This window comes from Scylla paramamosain, chromosome 5 (assembly GCF_035594125.1).
Source record: "Scylla paramamosain isolate STU-SP2022 chromosome 5, ASM3559412v1, whole genome shotgun sequence".
Classification (NCBI taxonomy): Eukaryota; Metazoa; Arthropoda; class Malacostraca; order Decapoda; family Portunidae; genus Scylla; species Scylla paramamosain.
Genome location: NC_087155.1, coordinates 26,135,269 through 26,155,055, shown reverse-complemented (window position 1 = coordinate 26,155,055; position 19,787 = coordinate 26,135,269). Strand labels below are relative to the sequence as shown.

At 38.5% G+C, this 19,787-nt stretch overlaps 2 protein-coding genes across 14 annotated transcripts in view; one reads left to right on the top strand and one right to left on the bottom strand.

Moving 5' to 3' along the window:
- The window catches only part of LOC135100740 (alpha-crystallin B chain-like), a 19,766-nt gene extending 13,900 nt beyond the window's left edge, over positions 1-5,866 (top strand). Inside the window, exons 2-4 of one of the 2 annotated variants that reach the window (XM_064003960.1) lie at positions 4,188-4,289; positions 4,654-4,822; positions 5,080-5,866. In XM_064003960.1, coding sequence (XP_063860030.1) covers positions 4,188-4,289; positions 4,654-4,822; positions 5,080-5,277 — 469 coding nt within the window. In that variant the 3' untranslated portion in view covers positions 5,278-5,866. The remainder of the gene's footprint in view (positions 1-4,187; positions 4,290-4,653; positions 4,823-5,079) is intronic. The other variant, XM_064003961.1, reaches the window with a different exon arrangement.
- Positions 4,040-19,388, bottom strand: LOC135100738 (nuclear RNA export factor 1-like). 12 transcript variants are annotated; one of them, XM_064003951.1, is made up of 5 exons: positions 19,206-19,388; positions 11,465-11,554; positions 11,177-11,262; positions 10,519-10,589; positions 4,040-10,143 (listed from the first exon to the last, which is right to left on the bottom strand). In XM_064003951.1, the coding sequence occupies exon 5, from the start codon at positions 10,125-10,127 to the stop codon at positions 8,709-8,711; it is 1,419 nt and encodes a 472-aa protein (XP_063860021.1). In that variant the 5' UTR covers positions 10,128-10,143; positions 10,519-10,589; positions 11,177-11,262; positions 11,465-11,554; positions 19,206-19,388; the 3' UTR covers positions 4,040-8,708. The 12 variants fall into 12 exon arrangements, with proteins under 12 accessions (XP_063860021.1, XP_063860024.1, XP_063860028.1 ...); XM_064003954.1 differs by having other exon boundaries at positions 11,177-11,226; XM_064003958.1 differs by lacking the exon at positions 11,177-11,262 and having other exon boundaries at positions 4,040-10,219.
- Between the last annotated feature and the right edge of the window lie 399 nt (positions 19,389-19,787).

Below are 19,787 nucleotides of genomic sequence, written 5' to 3'. Positions count from 1 at the left end.
TCGTTTTATTATTATTATTATTATTATTATTATTATTATTATTATTATTATTATTATTATTCGTAGTAGTAGTAGTAGTAGTAGTAGTAGTAGTAGTAGTTTTTAGGACTATTCACGCTATACTTATCACGTTCAATGCTTGGCGAGGTCTGGTGGTCGCGTAGCAGCCGTCAGGGTGGAGTTCTCGTGGGTGAGGAGGTGAGGTGCATTGTTCTCCTGAGTCTTGCCTGAAGATAATGGCCCTCGAACATCAGGACATCCCATCCCAAGGCATGTCCCTTTTCAGCCACGCACGCACACTGGAAATCAACACACACACACACACACACACACACACACACACACACACACACACACACACACACACACACACACACACACACACACACACACACACACACACACACACTTATCTATTTATTTATATATGAATGTTTTATTTAATTTTGCTTTTTTTATATTTTATTTATTTTTCGTAGTAAATATAGAGAAGGAAGAAAATTCACTACATCCTCAGTTATTTCACGCCGCGTCTCTCTCCTACCCTCCTTCTTTCACCATTACCAAGAAAGAAAATTAATTAAAAACAAAATCCTTTAGCTCGATAACAGGGAGTATCTTTAGATTAATTTTCGCTTAATTCCTCGCCTCTCTACCCCTAAATGTTCCTGCCACTCTCTGTAGGTGTTATCTCAGCGTCACTTATCTCCAGAGAACCCTCCTGGGCCGGGGCGGGTGTTGGCAAGAAAGTTTGGGAGTGAGGAGTGAGCGGGAGCGAAAGGGTGAGAGAAGCATGGCGTGCCGTGTTGGCGGGGTCGATGTGTGTCACCTTTGTGTTATTGTTTTCTTTGGTGTGGCGCAGTCTGGCTTCGTATTTTGTATGTTTTCTTCGTATGCGTTATTCCTTGCAAAATTATGTGTTGTTTACTTCTTACTGGTCTGTGGTGCAATAGGTACTCGAAAAGTTAATTTGTTGTGTTTGGTATTTACGAGTATTAACTCTTCCATGTTGTTATCATCACCCATATTTTCTCATTCATATAATGTGGCTCGTAACTGATAATACATTAAAAACAACAACAAATCTTAGCCAACCATTAACGTATTTGGAAGCGGAATAAGGAAATCATGAACGGTGCGGACAAGTTAAAGATAAACTGGCAGTGCTTTGCTGCGACACTCACAGATTTGGGGACACACGCAAGCGAATATTTTTACAATCGCAAGAAAACAACGACTGGTGTTGACATATTTCAAGGAAAACAAACCATGTATGTGTGTGCGTGTGTGACTCAACCAGGCTGGCATGACGGGTGTAACTCAAGCACCAGGCAGGGAACAGCGGTCTGTCAACTTTGCCTGCCTGCTTCGCCCGCGCCAGCCCGCCCCCTTTCACCCCACCAACTCCCGCACCTCGCCAGCCGCCATAAACACGTCACCATTCTTGCACTCCAGCTAGCCGTCTGGGATTATAATAGAAGGTTCTCTCATACATCACACGCCGCCGCTAGATGTTGCCATTTGGGGGACTTACAGATGGGCAGCGGTGCTAAGATGGGTCTGAACGCACGTGATAAGACCTGCCTGATGAGCTGCGTGCTGGACTGCCGTCACTCGTGTGTCTGGGACTGTCAGGGATAATCTATAGAGTTCACTGACCCACGTTAACCTCTCTCTCTCTCTCTCTCTCTCTCTCTCTCTCTCTCTCTCTCTCTCTCTCTCTCTCTCTCTCTCTCTCTCTCTGGAATAATTAAATGCATCCCCATTCAAAATTACGAGTATCTGTCAGTTTCTCAGCTATTATTGTCAAGGGATTTTAGGAAACCTGATTATTCGTAGACAGTGAGTGTTAAATTTGATCAGCTATTCGAGGGGAGGTTAACAATCATCATTCAACACCTTAGAAAGCAAGTCTTGAGGTGAAACTAAGGATGCTAACGTAATAAAACAGGATTCAACACTTATTCCCATGTAATGTGTCGGAAAAAAAAAAGAGTCGTGTGATGTGTCCGAGAAAAAAAAAAAAAAAGAGGGGGCGGGCGGGGGAACCTGTCGGGGATGGACTGTAGTCAAATTTTCAGTCTTTCTGGTGCTAGGATGAGGGATGACTTGTTGGATGAATCACGATTTTTCCGACGAGAGAGGGACGGAGAGAGGAAGTTGCAGGTTGAGTAAGAGGAAATTCGCAAGACTTCTCGTTTCGGATGAGGAACGTGTCGACAGTGACGGAGGCGAGTATGGATGGTCTAAATCGGTTCGTGTGGGGAGAGGGGGGAGATGAAGAGGGAGGGGATAAGGAGTGGAGGGGTGGATGGGGGATGTGGATGCCAGATCCTGAAAGGTTGTTAGTTGGCACCTCGCCAGCCTGTTGCCACCCCACCCTCTATCCCATACCCCCCATGGCCATCCCTCGGGTACATGCACCACATCCTTCACGGTGGTGCATTAATTCAGTTCTCAATCTCTTCATCCCTTGTCGCCCCTGTGATCTTTAAAGAAGCCTTCCCCTGCCATCTACGGCCTTGCCAGCATCAGTGTTACTTTACCTCGTTGCCTCATCCAATAATCAGCCCAAGTGCAGTACTTTACCTATCATATGCCCCTATTCCTATAATTGTAGTTACTCGCATGCCCCACCCACCCTACTCTGTCACTTTATCCATGACCATACTTCCCTAACCATCATTCTGCTACCACTACTACAATCTACCCAACTCATACTGCACCATACCGTATCTCTCTCTCTTATCCTAGGTGCTACTTTCTTTTAGGCATTACTGTATTTCCCTTCTCCCCAACCAATACTGAACTGTTGCATTGCTTAATATGTTGCTCTCACCAACACCTCACAATAAATTATACGTGCATGCTTATTGTGTCTAATGTCTTGACAAAAATAGTGCTAATGATGCAGGAAGTGCCACGTAGTTCACAACCATTTCACTCTTGGCACGGTATTTGGCAGGCAGCAGCACTATAGACGCCTCTGTCAGGCGCTGGGTGTCATGAGGGCTATGTGCGTGCTGTGCCTAGTCAAACAAAAGTTGTTTCATGTAAGCAGTAACCTTCACAGTAATCAGTATCATTGGATTGGATTGTCTCTTTGATCTTTTTTCTACTGCTGCGGGTTCTATTCAAGGATGATATGAAGTGGAGGTTTAGCGTTTATATATTTATTTTTTATGGACACTATAGCAAGAATTAACTTAATCACCTCTTTTGGTTCATCAATTTCTGATTCTTTTTTGGGAGTGGAGTGGCATGTTGTGTGGCCTTTTTTTCATTCTCTCTCTCTCTCCTTGGCTGGTTTCCCTGACACATAAATAGTGTTCAAAACGTTTTAGTAAATATTTGTGCTAAGTTTTATTAGATATGGTGACAAATTAAATATGGTTTTAGTGGTAGTCAAAGGGCTCATTGCAGCATCCACTTCCTAGTCTGTGTAGTTACTCCAACTCTGTACTAAGTGACTTTGGTAGTACATGTACTAATATTTGTTTATTTGTTTTGCTCTGGTAAAAATTATCCACCACCAGTATGGATCACCCATTTGACTATGAATTGTTGTTGATCTTTTTAGGATATGTCCTGTGTCCTTTGCACTTTTCAGCAGATTGTTTGAGTGGCAATGTTTGTAAAAATAGTTTTTTTTGGTGCAAGTTGAAGAATTAAGAGGATTTATGTCTTTCATTTCAACCATGGGTGTTTCAGTCACTGTTGGGAAATACCCACATGTTGTGTGATGGAAGATGCTGTGTTACAGTAATTATATATAGATTTTTTAATGCTGCAAACCAAAAATTTTATGGTCATAATGTGCTCTTACATAGAAAACTATTAGCATTAGAGATGGTACTGTAGTAGAAAGTAGAACACTAATATGCACAGTTGTATTGATTAATGTACCAGTTCATCCTCTAACCAACCCTCTCTTGATCTTTTTCTTACATGCTGCATTGCTTCTGCCCTGCTCTTTTGGCTGGGTGATGGTGCGCCGGTAATGAACACTCCTCATGGGCTAAATTGGTCTGTGGATTGGTGGTGGTTACTTATTTATTTTCATATACTTTTAATATTTTATGCATGACATCTCATAATTTATGGAATACAATCTTCTGCATCATACATAATGATATTGCCTATCCCCTCCTCAATGCTTGCTTGGATTCCCTGGGGGACTTAGCCAGGGCGGAGGTGTTTAGCAACAGCACTCACCGTCGCGAGACTCGGGTGACAGGAAAAGATGGTAACACAGTGGTTTCAAGTGAGACTGAATCGGTCTCCTCCAGGTGATCTTCCCCTTCAATGTCCTCATTCTTGCTGCAGTGTGTCATACCAGCGGTTCCAGTACAAGAAACAAATTTATATATGATTTGCTATTAGTTACCACTGTAAATGTACATTCTGCCTGTAGCTCACTCTTCATGCATTTTGATGCAAAAAAAGACTTAGGTAATATTAAGTATTGTACAAAGACTGCAGAGGTAATATTAAGTACTGTACAAAGACTGCAGTTGTTGATTTAAAAGCATAATTCATTAATTAATTTATCACTATTATTGTTATTTATTATTTTTCATTTAAAGCATAATTAATTAATTTATTATTATTGTTATTTATTTATTTTTTCAATGTTTATTTTTTCTTTTACAGCCAACAGGACCAGGCTTCATCCAACCAAGGCACAGGATCATGGCTGGAGGGCATGAACTCACCTCTCATCCAACAAGATGGTGATTGCAAGCAGCTTAAACTGCGATTTGATGTGAGCCAGTACAAGCCCGAGGAAATTGTTGTCAAAACTGTCGACAATAAGCTTTTGGTATGTAGCACTACATTATGCAGCATCAAACTTTGTAAAATCTTCATACCAGTGCATCATATTTATAGGAAAAATTACTGAAAATACAAAACTAGTTTTGTGTAAGTCACAATGAGGACAGAGCAGCTAATTTAAGTGTGTATGAGTTTGCTTAACATTGCCACCCAAGGAGCAATTTGCTTCCACTTACTAGATCTGATTGGTGATTCTATATCATTTGTTTATATTGTTACTAATGCCTTTCTGATCTTCAACAGGTTCATGCCAAACATGAGGAGAAAAGTGACAGCAGATCTGTTTACCGTGAATACAACAGAGAATTTTTGCTTCCCAAAGGCACTAATCCTGAACTTATCAAGTCCTCCCTCTCTAAAGATGGAGTGTTGACTGTGGAATCTCCTCTGCCAGCCATTGCTGGAAATGAAGAGAAAGTCATTCCCATTGCTCAGAACTAAGTTATTTATTTTTTTAAGTACTGCATTAGCAAAATCTTCACCATCATGAATTCACAGATTAATCTTTTTTGTTAAACTGCCAGCATTAAATATCATAGCCATTGTCTTTTAATTTGAGATCTAAATTTTTCAAGATGCCTTAAATATATTGGAACAATGCTTATCATATTTTTTATACTATCAATGCTATAATTATACTGGCAACTTTATAGACAATAATGTAGCCGCATTCATAAACAGTTGATGTTAGTAACACTTTATGCTAGTTTGCTTTACTGTCTTGCCAATGCATATTGTATTTTACACTGGACAGTAAGTGTAAGTTTTAAGAGTATACAGAATTTGTCATTAAAGTTATCAGAAAATATAGTATTGGACAAGCACAAAATATCACAAATTCTTATTCTTTTGACTGGGATCCTGAAAATTTTCCTCTACAAACATTTTCAAATTAGATCAAAGATGTTTCCTAGCACTGTTGTAGTCCAACTCTATTGTGTCCAGTGTCACACCTTGCACACTGCTCATGTGAGAAATAAATTTAACATCTACAAGTTTGTTACAGGAATACATCATAAATCAACTGAAAGTCTTTGTTGATAACCACCTAAAAGGTTCCTATAGTAATGAACATTTAGAGACTTTTTACAAGGTCCTATTTGTGAATATGTATGGTACTTACAAGGACAGCAACTGAGCCTAGCAGCATGTTGCATTGAGGACTGTTCCCTCACTCCTTGCAGGTCTAGAGAGAATGCAGGTAAAGGCACTACATATCCATGAATATATAGACTTAATGGCAGATATCTCCTCAGGGCTATGGGACTGCACCTGCATGTGAATTACTGTAGGATATTTAAGAGATGAAACTGTAACCCTTATAAAGACCAGGAGTTATGCATGTTCTGTTGGAGGTAGTAATTCAGCAGGCTACAGCACTGGTATTAATCCTCCCACAGTAGCATACAAAATATGGACAAGAGGATACTCAAAGACTAGTATCCCTCAGAAGTAACAAGTCCTTGTTTAAGAACAAAACATTTGCTTCCATCAACTACAAAACACAGGTCTTCACACCATGAGAAGCACATGATGAATTCTTAGTGTGCTCTTACATGTTATACTAAAGCAATTCACTTTCTGTTGATCCAGCTAATTTCAAAATGAAAATTTTCTAAACTAATATGTTATGTATAAACAATACCTTATGAATTCCATGCTAAATTATGCATGTTGAAATTACTGTATAACATGTGCACTACACAGAAGGTTCAGTTTTAGTTGCCCCAAAAAAGATAACTTATAACGCTGTATTATGTAGATAATACAAAGTCTCGTATCCTAAAATCAGTAAGGGACTAAAGCCTTTTCAGTACATTCGACCCTTTATCATAAGCAAATTTCAGTATGTAACAATGTGCAGTGATAACATATACCAGGGCAACACTATACTGTATAATACTGATGGTATGGTCATGGCTCAGATCAAAGATGTAATTCCATGAATGCAGTTGATAGTACATTAAACAACCTTAAGCTTGGCTCTAATTTGTTATGTATAAACAATACATTCTGCTCTAGATATGGGTGAGAATGAACCTTTATCCCATAACCATAAAGACTTAAAATATATATAAAATGTCAATAATTAATTTTCATAATGATAATTAATTTTCATAATGATATACAGACAAAAATATACATAAAATGTCAGTGTAACTAATTTTCATGATATACAAACTTAAGTTTAGTGCAGAACATACCTTAGTCTCCCACGCCCATGAAAGTCTGGGTTTGGAATGATGTAGCTCTTATTATGACTTCACAGAAGTTAAACCTTCAGACAAGATACATTTGTTTCCAAATGTTTACAACAGTAACACTAACACATCAGCATCAACAATGCATCTTCACAGAATCTTACCGATATGAGAAAAGTTATTTAAATAAATACTATCTACAGCTTGATAAGTATTCAGTACATAATGCATATCAAGATAGTTACGTATATTAAGATAACCATGTAAAAAACTGCAGACATTAATTAATTTCTATTAGTGGAAAACAAACTTCTGTTCTGTTGCATTTTTTTGAGCGAGTCACTGCTTTATATCATACTCAACTGATCCATTCATACTAGTCACATCCAACATTTTGAACAGGACTTAACCATACTGTGGATGGTGAATAATGAGACCAGAACCTACTATGTTACACCTTTGTTGAAAATGAATCCCTTACATTTGCTGGATCAGGTAACATTCTGCTACCCTGGAATGATGAACAGGGCACATATCAAACTTGTATGAATGAACATGTCAGACACTAGGAAATGCAGTATATGAATAAATGAATTCCTCAAAAACTATTTACCTACTTATCACATACATATCATTACATGCAGATAGCTTTGCAGAACTGACATGTGCCCTGCTTACCAATGACAGGAATTACTGGAACAAAGTGGTGATGCACCTTGAACATTTGCATTTTAAACAAAATGTTGCACTGCAATTTAGGCACTCCTGCAGTAGTGAGAGAGAGAGAGAGAGAGAGAGAGAGAGAGAGAGAGAGAGAGAGAGAGAGAGAGAGAGAGAGAGAGAGAGAGAGAGAGAGAGAGAGAGAGAGAGAGAGAGAGAGAGAGAGAGAGAAGGGGGGGGATCAGCTGGAAAGAGCAAGTTGTTGCTCTTATTGTGCTTCCCTCTCTAGGTGATACTAATGAACAGCCAAAACTTTGATGTACCTTAAACAATATAATCTTTGTGGCTGATTTTTTCCAAGATTAATTTTAGCTTACAGTCAGGTATTCTAGATACTTGAAAGATGAGGCAGGTGATTACTTAAATTTTGAACTTCATGTTGCTTGCCTCAATGTTGTAGGAAGTGCCTTAATTTTCCAAAAGTATATGTCACATACATTATGTTGGTGTCAATACCAGTAATGAATGAAATATTGAATACATTGATAGCATGAGAAACATTAAAAGACTGACATTATTACCAAGATATTCAAGAAAATTATAGCAGCAAAATAAGTTTACAATATGGTAAGATGTATTAAAGATGAATAAATATGCATTTTGTTTGAAGTATACCATCTTGATTTTTTACTTTATTTCTGCTTCTTGGATGCCATCCTGCATGCGAGTTAAATATTGGCAATATATTACTCGATAACTTGTAAACAATTATCCTTTGCTTTCCCAACTGACAGTTTTCTTGATACTAGCCTCTGACATGACTGTTGTACACATTCAGAAACACTTAACTCAAAAAGACCTTGGTAAATTCCCCTCCATGACAAAAGTAAGAGTAAAACAAATAATATGTACAATTTCTCTTCAGGGTATGTTCTTAAAAATTACAGTAAAAAAAGAATTATAAATTAATATTAAAAAAACTTGCGTCCACTCAACTGAAGGATACGACTTTCATCTCAGTTCTAATACATCTCGAGAACAACAAAGACCGGCATTAAAAGGAACTATTTTCAATGTTCGGGCAAATGTGACCACAGCATCCAAACCAGTTATCTGACACTGACCCATGACAACTGCCTCAGCTGTGCTAGGACTGGGAAACTGAATATTGAAGGAGAAAGTGCTGTGCTGATGTTGAGTTCTTGGGAAAGTGACAAGTGCCTCCTTTATTTTCTCTTGCCCCACAAAGATACTGCTCACAATGGCTGCCAAATTAGATTTTATCTCCAGCACAGCATCAGGGGTGTATGCAGCCAACAAACTATTGCGGTCAGGTGCATCTATGAGAGCATAATACTGTTCAAGGAAAGATCTTACTAATGGTTCAGACACTGCACTAGAGCTGGTTCCAGCTGTGCTTGATGTGGCACCAGATTGAACTGAACCTGACACAGTGGGCTGCTTACCATTTTCTGCTAAATATGCTTCTGCATCAACAGTGTCAAGAAGTTTAAGACGTGGGAAGTTTCTCCTAGCCAGCTCTATATACTTAAGGGGCTTATTTTTATACATCTCTACAACAGGATTGAATTGCAAACTAAGCTCAGTAATGGGAAACATTTTAAAATGTGCTAGATCTCCCATGTTAGTAATGCCATTGTGCTCCAAGTTAAGAGCAAACAGCTCAGAGGATCCTGAGTGCATTCCTTGAAGCAAGCTGAAGATACTGCCACGAAGGCTATTTTTACTAAGATTTAAGGCCTTCAAGTGGGGAACATTCTCCTTAATCACTTTCACAACTTGTTTCATGACATCTGTGGCAGCTAAAGGTGCAAGAATATCTTTTTCTATCAATGCAGGATCATGATGTAGATCAGTGAGATCCAACAGACAGGAGGTTACATTAAAGCGGCGGGCCATAGCTTCTCGCAGGACCTGAAGCTGATCAGAATTGAGAAGAAGACCAGGACAAGCCACTTTAGATGAACTAATCTTCAGGAGGTTTCCATTAGAATCTTGTATTCTCTTGTTTAAACAACGAATGGCATTTGCTGCTGGTTCATTATTTTCTAGAAAGAAACAACACTTGTTATCTATTTTATGAAACCCAAGAGGCTGAAACTGCAAATCAAGGGAGCTCCCAATACTGGTATAGATAAAGGTTTTCTCCACTGCTCCACTTCCTGTGACTTCAATCTTGTGCCATCCGACAGACTTCGTACCTTGCTTATTTCTGTGATGATTTTTTTCTTGCTGCTTCTCTCGCTTTTTTTGTAGTTTTCTAATTCTTTTCCTCAGTTTGGCACTGTTCTTAGCATTCCTATGTTTGTCCTCGCCATTAATGTTGAGTGACATTATCTCATCCTCATCAATGAATCCACCATCTCCTTGCTTTCTTTTATCAAAACGATGTCGATTCTTCTTCCCCATGATTCAAGTCGTCAGCCTGTTGATGGCATGAATATTTTGGTGAACCATTACAATTTTCTGCCACTTACTCTATTAAAAATCCATTTCCATGTCTGGAAGATAGAGAAAGTTCACTTCACCCTTATGTAATAACCTAACTTTTACATCAAATACTCTTAGTGCATGTATTAAACTCATACATCTCTGGACTGGTAAGGCCTCTGCACTCCAATTCATTAATCCCAAACATTTTTGACATATACCTATACTTTCTTCTTACATGATAAGCAATGTTGCAGTATTTTACACTTTTTGTGGGAGAACAGGTAGCACATTTTTACTGAAGAGTCATTGCCCAAGCATCATCACAACAAGGAAATAAAGTAAGTATCTATCACCAGAGTTTACTCACTGAAGTTTAGTGCAACTGAAGCTCTCAAGGGTCTGGTAGTTGATTTCAAGATGGCTGTGGATCCAAGAAATCTGGAGAGACAAGAGAATACAGAATAAGATATAAGAGAATATGAAGAAAATGGTACAAAAACTAATTTTTTTTTTCCCCTTAAAGGATAAAGTTGAAATAATTACTATAATAGAAATGTTTCTTGGTAAATGTCATTATCAGAAAAGTGTCTCATAATACTGAAACTATAGTAGACAAAATGGATGGCTGATTTCTATGTCTTCTGTTTTTAAATTTTGACATACAATGTTAAAACCTGAAGAAAAAAAAAAAAAAAAAAAAAAAAAAAAATATTGGGACATGAGTCCAGTTCATTGAAGCATAAATCTTGTCCATCAGTGTGAGACAAGCATCTTTACTGTCTAGTATTTTTTACATTACCTGGAAAGTCAGGTTTTTTGGATATTTCTCTTACAGTTAACCCTTTTAACCCCACAAAAAAAGTGGCCAGAATATGCAGCAGCTTGGGACAAATTCCTTTGTACTATAATGCATTAATGCTATCAACTGTAAGAGAAATATAAAAAAAACCTGACTTTCCAGGTAATGTAAAATATACTAGACAGTACACACTCCTCTCCTATTGACACCCATTCTTTTCTCTCACCTCCCCTGGTCTCCCTTCCTCTCTTCTTCCACTGCACTTGGATATCATTTCTTAAAATTAGAGAAGGCAGCCTTTCATCTTCTACACTATAAAGAACCATAAGAACCAGGTAAGAATATAAAATAGGATACAAGTTTTCAGAGAAATAGTTCTCAGGCCAAAGCAGGACCAATATTTACCTGAGGCCATGCTAACTTCAACCATTTATGCAAACCAAAACCTAACAAGATCTTCCCAGTTTGGCATTGTGTGGGAATTTCTGATGAGAATGAAAACAGGTTCTCTTACTTGGTGGGACCTCTCCAACTGATGTCCAACCAGGACTGGCATCGGGAGGACTGATCCAGAAAACCAGTCAGTCTTGTGAGCAGTACAGTACTATAATGTAATTGTGATTGAGACTGGTTTGATGTATCTTCCAATGAGATTTATCATTGGATATATGGCATGTGGTAAATGTTAGTTGCAATCATGCTAGAAGGGAAAAAGGGAAAGGTAAGGAGTAACTTGTGAGAGCAGTGTGGAGTTAAAAACCGTACAATAAAAAAGAATGGAGGTTAAGGCCAGCATACACTCCCAGGTTGGCCTGTCCAGCAGCCCGAACAAGCTGGCCTTAAAAAAAAAAAAAACACACATGCACAATTTAGGCAGCCTGAAAGCCTGTGCTCAGTTCTGCCCAGATACTGTCATGGAAGGTTGGCAGGAAAGCTGCTCTGCTCCACACTAATGAACTGAATTTCTTGGCTGAGGACAACTGCTGCAGCATATGCTACTGAAGAGAAAAACAGGAAGAGAAATGGTTGCTAAAAGGACAAAGCTTGTCACAGAACCACAGTGAGGCGTGTACATCTCTTCTGCTCATGCCCCAGACTTCATTGATGATGTCACCATACATTCCTTGCAGCAATAGTTCCTTATGTTGTTGACATTTTGGTGGCAGTCTCTATGTAAAAAAAAATATGATCCTTCAGTTACTGCACAAGTGACTCATACACTACTGCCTTCTTATCTATCAGAGTACTCCTTACTCTTAATCCTCCAGAGGCAAGGATTGTCCATGTAAATTTCAATAAATTCCAGCAAAAACTTCCTTTCCTCTGCAAGAGCCACAGCAGCTGGGAGCTTCTGCTCTCTTCTGTGACAAGGTAAGGACTGTGACCTGATCTGACAGTTGCCCACACATACTCAAACTAGGCCAGACCTGATGCTGGCCTGGCCTGAAAAATCAAGCAGTGACAGATCTGTCAAACTGCACCAAGCCAGAGACTGAGCCTGAACAGGCTCCTGGACAGACCAACTTCAGCATGTATGGTGGCCTTTGGACTTGAAACCTTTCAAACTCTGGGATTCAACTACATTCTAGATCTCTGGTATTCAATGCGCGGCTTGCAAGTCGCATGCAGCTCATGACAGCTTGATTGGTGGCTCTCCATCCAGGAAATATATAAATCAATTACTACCAAAATCCTAATCTTGAAAAATTTATATATATAAATTCTGTACAAAAAAAAAAAAAAAAAAAGTTTATATAAAACTTTCAAGCCTTTTGTCTTGAAAGATATTTTAAAATTTCAATGGAAGACGAACCCATGGTTAGTAATGACATTTGAATAAATATCACCTGCTACCATTCCTCTGTAAAGGAACAGTTCATATACAGTAAACAGTAGCATCTCTGCCTCTGTGCATGATGGTGGTCTGGCATGATGGATCATTACATAATTAAGCGAAAACACACTGATAATATAACAGAATCCCAGCCCAGGGAAGCAGAAAGTGAAAGTACGGATGGAAGGGAAACAAGTGGCCAGTTTACCAAGAAAAATACAAACCAGGCATGTAAGGAGAGGAGATTGTGACCGATACAAGATGAACACTGAAAATTTCAAGAAAAGTGGAATAATTTTTCTTTGTGTTTCATGATACAAATGCACTGTTTAATTTGTCAGGAAATTTAGAGTGCCATTTCAAAGCCACTCATGCAAACTTCAATGAACTTTACCCACCTAGAACCAGAGAGAAAATAAAATTGAGCAGCTTACTACAGTGATTACAGGGCAACAAAAACTACTACACAGAACAACTTCTGTTAGTGAGAGACTGACCAAAGTAACATTTGAAATTGCATGGATATTGGCTAGGGCCGCTAGGCATAAGAAGGCATTTTCTGATGTAGAGATAATCAAAGAGTTTTATGACTTCAGAAGAAATAATGTACGCTGACTTCAGCAACAGAGATGCTATTATCAAGTAATAATAATAATAGGCTTCAGCTGTCAGATACAACTGTAATAAGAAAAACTGAAGAGATTGGTGATGACATTCATGGTCAGCTAATTACAGATTTATTGGCTTCACCCAGTTTCAGTATTGCAGTAGATGAGAGTACAGATATTTGTGATGTAGCTCAGCTCTGTGTATGGGTTTGGTTTCCTAAAGAGGACTCGTTTCAAGAACCGCTGTCCTTATTACCACTGAAAGGGCAAACAAGAGGAGAGGATATTCTGGCAGAGCTTAAAATCTTTTTTAGTGAGAACAATTTAAAGAGGGAAAATCTATTACCGGTGTGCGCTTCTAGTATGAAGGAAAAAGAAAAGGGACTTGTTGGTCTGATGAAGAAGAGTGCAGACATCCCCATATCATAGATTTTCACTGCATAATACACCAAGAGGCACTTGTGGCAAAACTTAGGAACCGTTAACTACAAAATGTGATGCAATTGCTTGTATGAGTAGTGTATTTCATTGTTTCATGAACACTAAATCATCGCTAGTTTCGCAGACTGTTGGAGGAATATGAGGCAGAATATGGCGATTTGGTGATGCATAATGAAGTGAGGTTATCTTGAGGCAAAGTACTCAAACGATTTTTCAGTCTCCTTCCTCAGATTTGTGAATTTCTTGTTAGTAAAGGAAGAAATGAGCCAGATTTGGAGAATCCACAGTGGATTATGAGGTTAGCTGTTATCTGATATTACTTGCCACCTGAATTCCCTGAACTTGCAACTACAAGGGGAAGATAAGCACCCCAGGCAGTATGTTGTGTGCAGTTACTGCATTCCAAAATAAAATAACAGAGCTATTTATACCTGACTGACAGTTTGCACATTTCTCAATACTCAGAATAGCCACCTTAAATGACCTGCAGCTTTTGCATCACTTCAGTTATGATGAGTTTAAAACTGTATTGGAAGAGTTGAGAAATGAGCTTGAATCACAATTTAAGGATATAAGAAAGTATAAGAATTATTTAATTTCACTGAGAACCCTTTTCATTTGCCAGCATCATCTCTGATCCCAGTCATCCAAGATCTCGGTCATGATCATGCTGCTGTACAGTGTGAGATACTTGAACTTCAAGCAAACGACATCCTTCAAGCTGAACTGAAAAACAGTGTCTATCACTTTTGGAACATGGTTTGTGATACAGATTATGCAGCTCTGAAGAAATGTGTGCTAAAAATAATGTCATTTTTTGTTAGTACATACAAATGTGAGTCAACATTTTCGACAATGAATGCTGTAAAATGGAAGCAAAGAAACCAACTGAGTAGTGCACATCTTGATTATCCAACAAGGATTGTAGTTACAAATTACAAGTACTCCATCAAAAAAGTAAAAATAGGATTGGCACATTTCCGTTCATCACACCATTAAAGTACCAGTAGATAGGTAAGTGCCATACTGTAATTATGTAACATTATGTAGGAAATTTATAGGGTTTCTTGGGAGTGGCTCTCAAGGTGAATGTAGTCTAGTAAAGTGGCTCTCTTGCAAAAATTAGTGAATACCACTGTTCTGGGTTAACCACCACGAGAAGAATCTATTTCATATTTCTAACTGAGTTCCTTCCACCCCTTCACACTTCTCTGATATATTTCAGACTATGTAATTGAAGAAAGTGATGCAGTGCATGCTGGACAAAATAGGTAAGAATACAGCAGTTCCTTTCCATCATTTCACTCTTCCTTTGATACATTCTAAACTATATTGGCAGAAAGGAACCAGAAATAATGAAATCAAACATGAGGAATGGAATATACAATGCATGCAGGACGGAAATAAGTAATACAGTGGGTCCCATTCATCACATAATGCTTCCTTTGATATTAGACAGTTTGTGTGAGAAAAGTATATATATATATATATATATATATATATATATATATATATATATATATATATATATATATATATATATATATATATATATATATATATATATATATATGAGAGATGTGATAAAGTGCATGTAGAAAAGGTTGCCAGTCACTACGGCCCTCAACCACTACAGCCCCAGTCACTTCGGCCCTAGTTACTACGGCCTCTCTCATCGTCAACCCTAGTCACTGCGGCCCCAGGCACTACGGCCTCCCAAGATGTTAACTTAAATATAAGAACTACAGTGAGAGAGAGAAACCACATGTCATTTCATAACCAAGGAAAGGAATATAGAATCATACATGTATATATTACCAAAAGTGTATAAATCATATGTTGTCTATGTATATGTCTAAAGAATTCAATAAACCACTTGTTTGTATATTTGTGTTGTTTGTCTCAGTCCAACTCCTCCTGAATATCTCATCCAGGCCTCACAGAGAGAGAGAGAAATTGACATGTGGTCTCTCTCTCTCTAATAAACAGAGAGAGAGAGAGAGAGAGAGAGAGAGAGAGAGAGAGAGAGAGAGAGAGAGAGAGAGAGAGAGAGAGAGAGAGAGAGAGAGAGAGAGAGAGAGAGAGAGAGAGAGAGAGAGAGAGAGAGAGAGAGAGAGAGAGAGAGAGAGAGAGAGAGAGAGAGAGAGAGAGAGAGAGAGAGAGAGAGAGAGAGAGAGAGAGAGAGAGAGAGAGAGAGAGAGAGAGAGAGAGAGAGAGAGAGAGAGAGAGAGAGAGAGAGAGAGAATAAAAGATGATATTCTCACGATCACTAGCAATTATACACTTAGTTCCGAGCCTCTATTTTTGGGTGACGGGTTAATATTCGTCTGCTTCGCTGGGACTCATTAAAATGAAGCTTCACAATACTTCAAAAGCAACCTTACAAGTCATGAAGATCCAGTTCTGTTATCATTCTCCATCATGGAATATCCCTGTGTGGTTTGCGCGAGTGAAGTTCGGCCTCGTCAGCATGCCATTCAGTGCGCTAACTGTGAACGCTGGCAACACAGGAAGTGTAACACCGGGATTTCCTACAAGGATTATCGTTCCATGGTGAAAGGGGAGCTACACATGCACTGGATCTGCATCACATGTTCAGAAGTAGAAGGTAAATTTTATGTTTTTATTATACTATAGTGAAAAACAAGGCTGCACATTGAAATATGATGATTTTACTAGTAGGAATGTTAGTGTTTTGAGTTCGTGCGTAAAGACTTAGGTATTCATGTCAGTATAACAACTACTTCACTCAGTTGGTCCCCAAAACAAATTAAGATAGATGTTACTGATGTTGTATAGGATAGATGTTACCTCTTGATGACATTAGCACCCGACCAGTAGATAATGAAGGTGAGTTTTTATTATTATTATTATTATTATTATTATTATTATTATTAAAATATTACTGATGTTGTTAGGGGATGGTATTGATGTTATTAGTGATGATACTGATGTTGTACAGATCTGTTGGAGACGGAGGAAGGGGGAGTTTTAGAGGAGGTAGGATCTATCCCGGACATCAGCACCCGACCAGCCTTGCCAGAGGAATATGAAGAAAGTATTCTACCTGATGACATTATTGATGAAGTTCCAGGTATAGGGGATGAATTAATAAACTCTTATAAGATCATTGAAGGTGGTACGAGAAGAGGAAATGCCCTCCTTGTAGATTCCTTTGGTTATACCTATAACCAAAAGGCCACAGGGAAGAAGAAAAATCCAACTGGTAAAGTAACTTGGCGCTGTAGTGTGAGAAACAAGATGCTAACATGTCCTGCTACTGTCCTTCAGAATGGCTCCATTTTCACCGGAGGATCTCATCATCATGTTCACGAACCCCAACAAGGTGCTACTTTTAAGGCTGAAGTCATTGCTACTGCAAAGGCCTTAGCCAAAGAGAAGGTTAACATTTTTTTATCCGCTTCTTCTTTAGTGGATCGTGCTATAACTGCCACAGAAGGGGATGATGCAGCCTGTTTAAATACAGTTAACATAGCACGGTCTCTAAATCGCCTTAGACAGGGTGACAGACCTGATGAACCAGATAATTTGAACTTTGAATTGGATGACAATTACATCCCAAAAGAGTTCCTTCAGAAGGATATTGCTATAACTGGTGGCCGACACTTAATATTCGCTACTTCTGAACAACTTGCTTTACTCAAGAATGCAAGGACGTGGTACGTGGATGCTACATTTCGTGTAGTGCGCAAGCCATTCTATCAATTATTTGGCATCCATGCATTCGTGAAAGGAATAGAAGGAAATATAAAACAAGTACCTCTAGTATTTACCCTCATGTCGGGGAAAAGAAAAAAAGATTATAAGAAAGTTTTTAAGGTTATTTTAGACATACTACAGGAGTGCAAAGTAGAGAAATTGGTTTTAGATTTTGAAGTTGCTGTATGGTCGGCTGTCAGGACATTACTCCCGATAGTAAAATTGCAAGGATGCTCGTTCCATTGGAATCAAGCCATTAGGAGAAAAATCCAAGAAATAGGACTGGCTGCACCATACATGAATCATCGCCCAACTAAGGATTTCATAAGGCAGCTCATGGCACTTCCTTTCCTCCCTGAAGAACACATAAAAACAACATTTGAACAGGTTGAATTACGAGTGCCTCCTGGACCACTTAAAATTCTAATGGATTATATTAAAGAAACTTGGATCAATGGATTCTGGGCGCCAAGTGACTGGACTGTATTCGGGCAGAGTATCCGGACTAACAATGACGTAGAGGGATACCACAGAAAGTTGAATGGTATGGCAGGCAGCTCTCATATTCCATTTTATGTTTTAGTGCCATTACTGTACAAAGAAGCAAAAAATGTAACTGTAGAACCTCTACAGTTACAGTCTTGTCAAGGATGGTAAACACACACGTCGCCAGCGCCGTCAGTTTAGAACAGTGCAAGGCAAAATATTTGCCCTATGGAAACGGTATGAAGACCATGAAATTACCACCAATCACCTCTTAAAAGCATGTTCGAAGTTATGTACAAATGGACCTTCCCAATAAATGGTGTTTTATATATTATATCATAGGTTTTAAAATGCTGTTTTATACATACTATATATTAGATATTACATCACAAGTTTTAAACCTAAATATATGTATACTGTATCAGATTCCCTTATATGTGTTGTACGACTAGGATTTGTACAGTTTGTATGAACCATATACATTCTGGTTATATAGCTATTTCTGTGTTAAATATATTTTTCTTTTATCAACATGTCTTACTGCAATTATTTCCTATTAATGCAAGCAGGAAAGAATACCAGTTTTCATTAAAAATACTTTCTAATGATGGCCGAAGTGACTAGGGGGGGTTGGTCTGAGTCGGCCTAGTCGAAGTGACTAGGGGTTGGTGCCGTAGTGACTCATGTTGGGGCCGTAGTGACTAGGGTCAGAGGCCGAAGTGACTGGGGCCGTAGTGGTTGAGGGCCGTAGTGACTGGTTCCCGTAGAAAAATAGGTAACAATACACCGGAAATCTTCCATCACTTCACACTCCTTTCATACATTTAAAGCTACATAAGAAAGGAATCTGAATGTTAATCGTGGGAGAATACTACGGCTCTGAGGATTTTTTTTTCTTACCTCAATCAAGTAAGTATACGTGTGAAAAAAAAAAAAACTTCCTATACGTATATGAGGGATATCATGCATGCAGAAAAGAAACATAGGAAAAAAAAAAATAAATACACCGGAAATCTTCCATCACTTCACACTCCTTTCATATATTTCAAGCTACATAAGAGAGGAATCTGAATGTTAATCTGATTCGGAACGGTACAATGTATGCAGGACAAAAATAGGCAAGAATACTACGGTCCCACTTCACACTTTTTTTGATATATTCCCACCTGTGTGTGTATATGAAGAATGGTACAGCACACGCCGGTCTTCACCTAGGAAAGCTGTGTGGTCTTATCTGAGTGGAGGGGTGCCACACAGCTTGACAAGTGAGTGTAGCAACACTCTCCCTACCTCGGCGGCTCGCTCCTCTCCGCGTGGGTTTGTTGTCCTCCACCCCCTGTGCTGCCCACTACCTGTTGCCTGCTTTACATATATCCTCGTTCCGCTTTTCTCTTCTGAATGTGCTGGAATATTAATTGAAATATATAGGGACAGAATAAAAGGAAAATAAAACTTTCATAAGGATGTGTTTTGAGAAATATTTTATACTCGTATCTATATTGCCATGTTTCGCTTTGCTTACGAAGTATTTTCATATAATTGTTTATAAATTGATATCTAATAAATATTAAATAATATTTTTTTCAGTAATTAAAGCCTATGAAAATATTTCCCTCTTGACACATGTATGTAAAGGATAATTAATAGATATAAAATATTATAAAGGGTGTGTACTTAATTAATTTAATGTAAATCACACTAATATATCACATTAAGACCATGAAATATAATAAAAGCAACGTCACAGG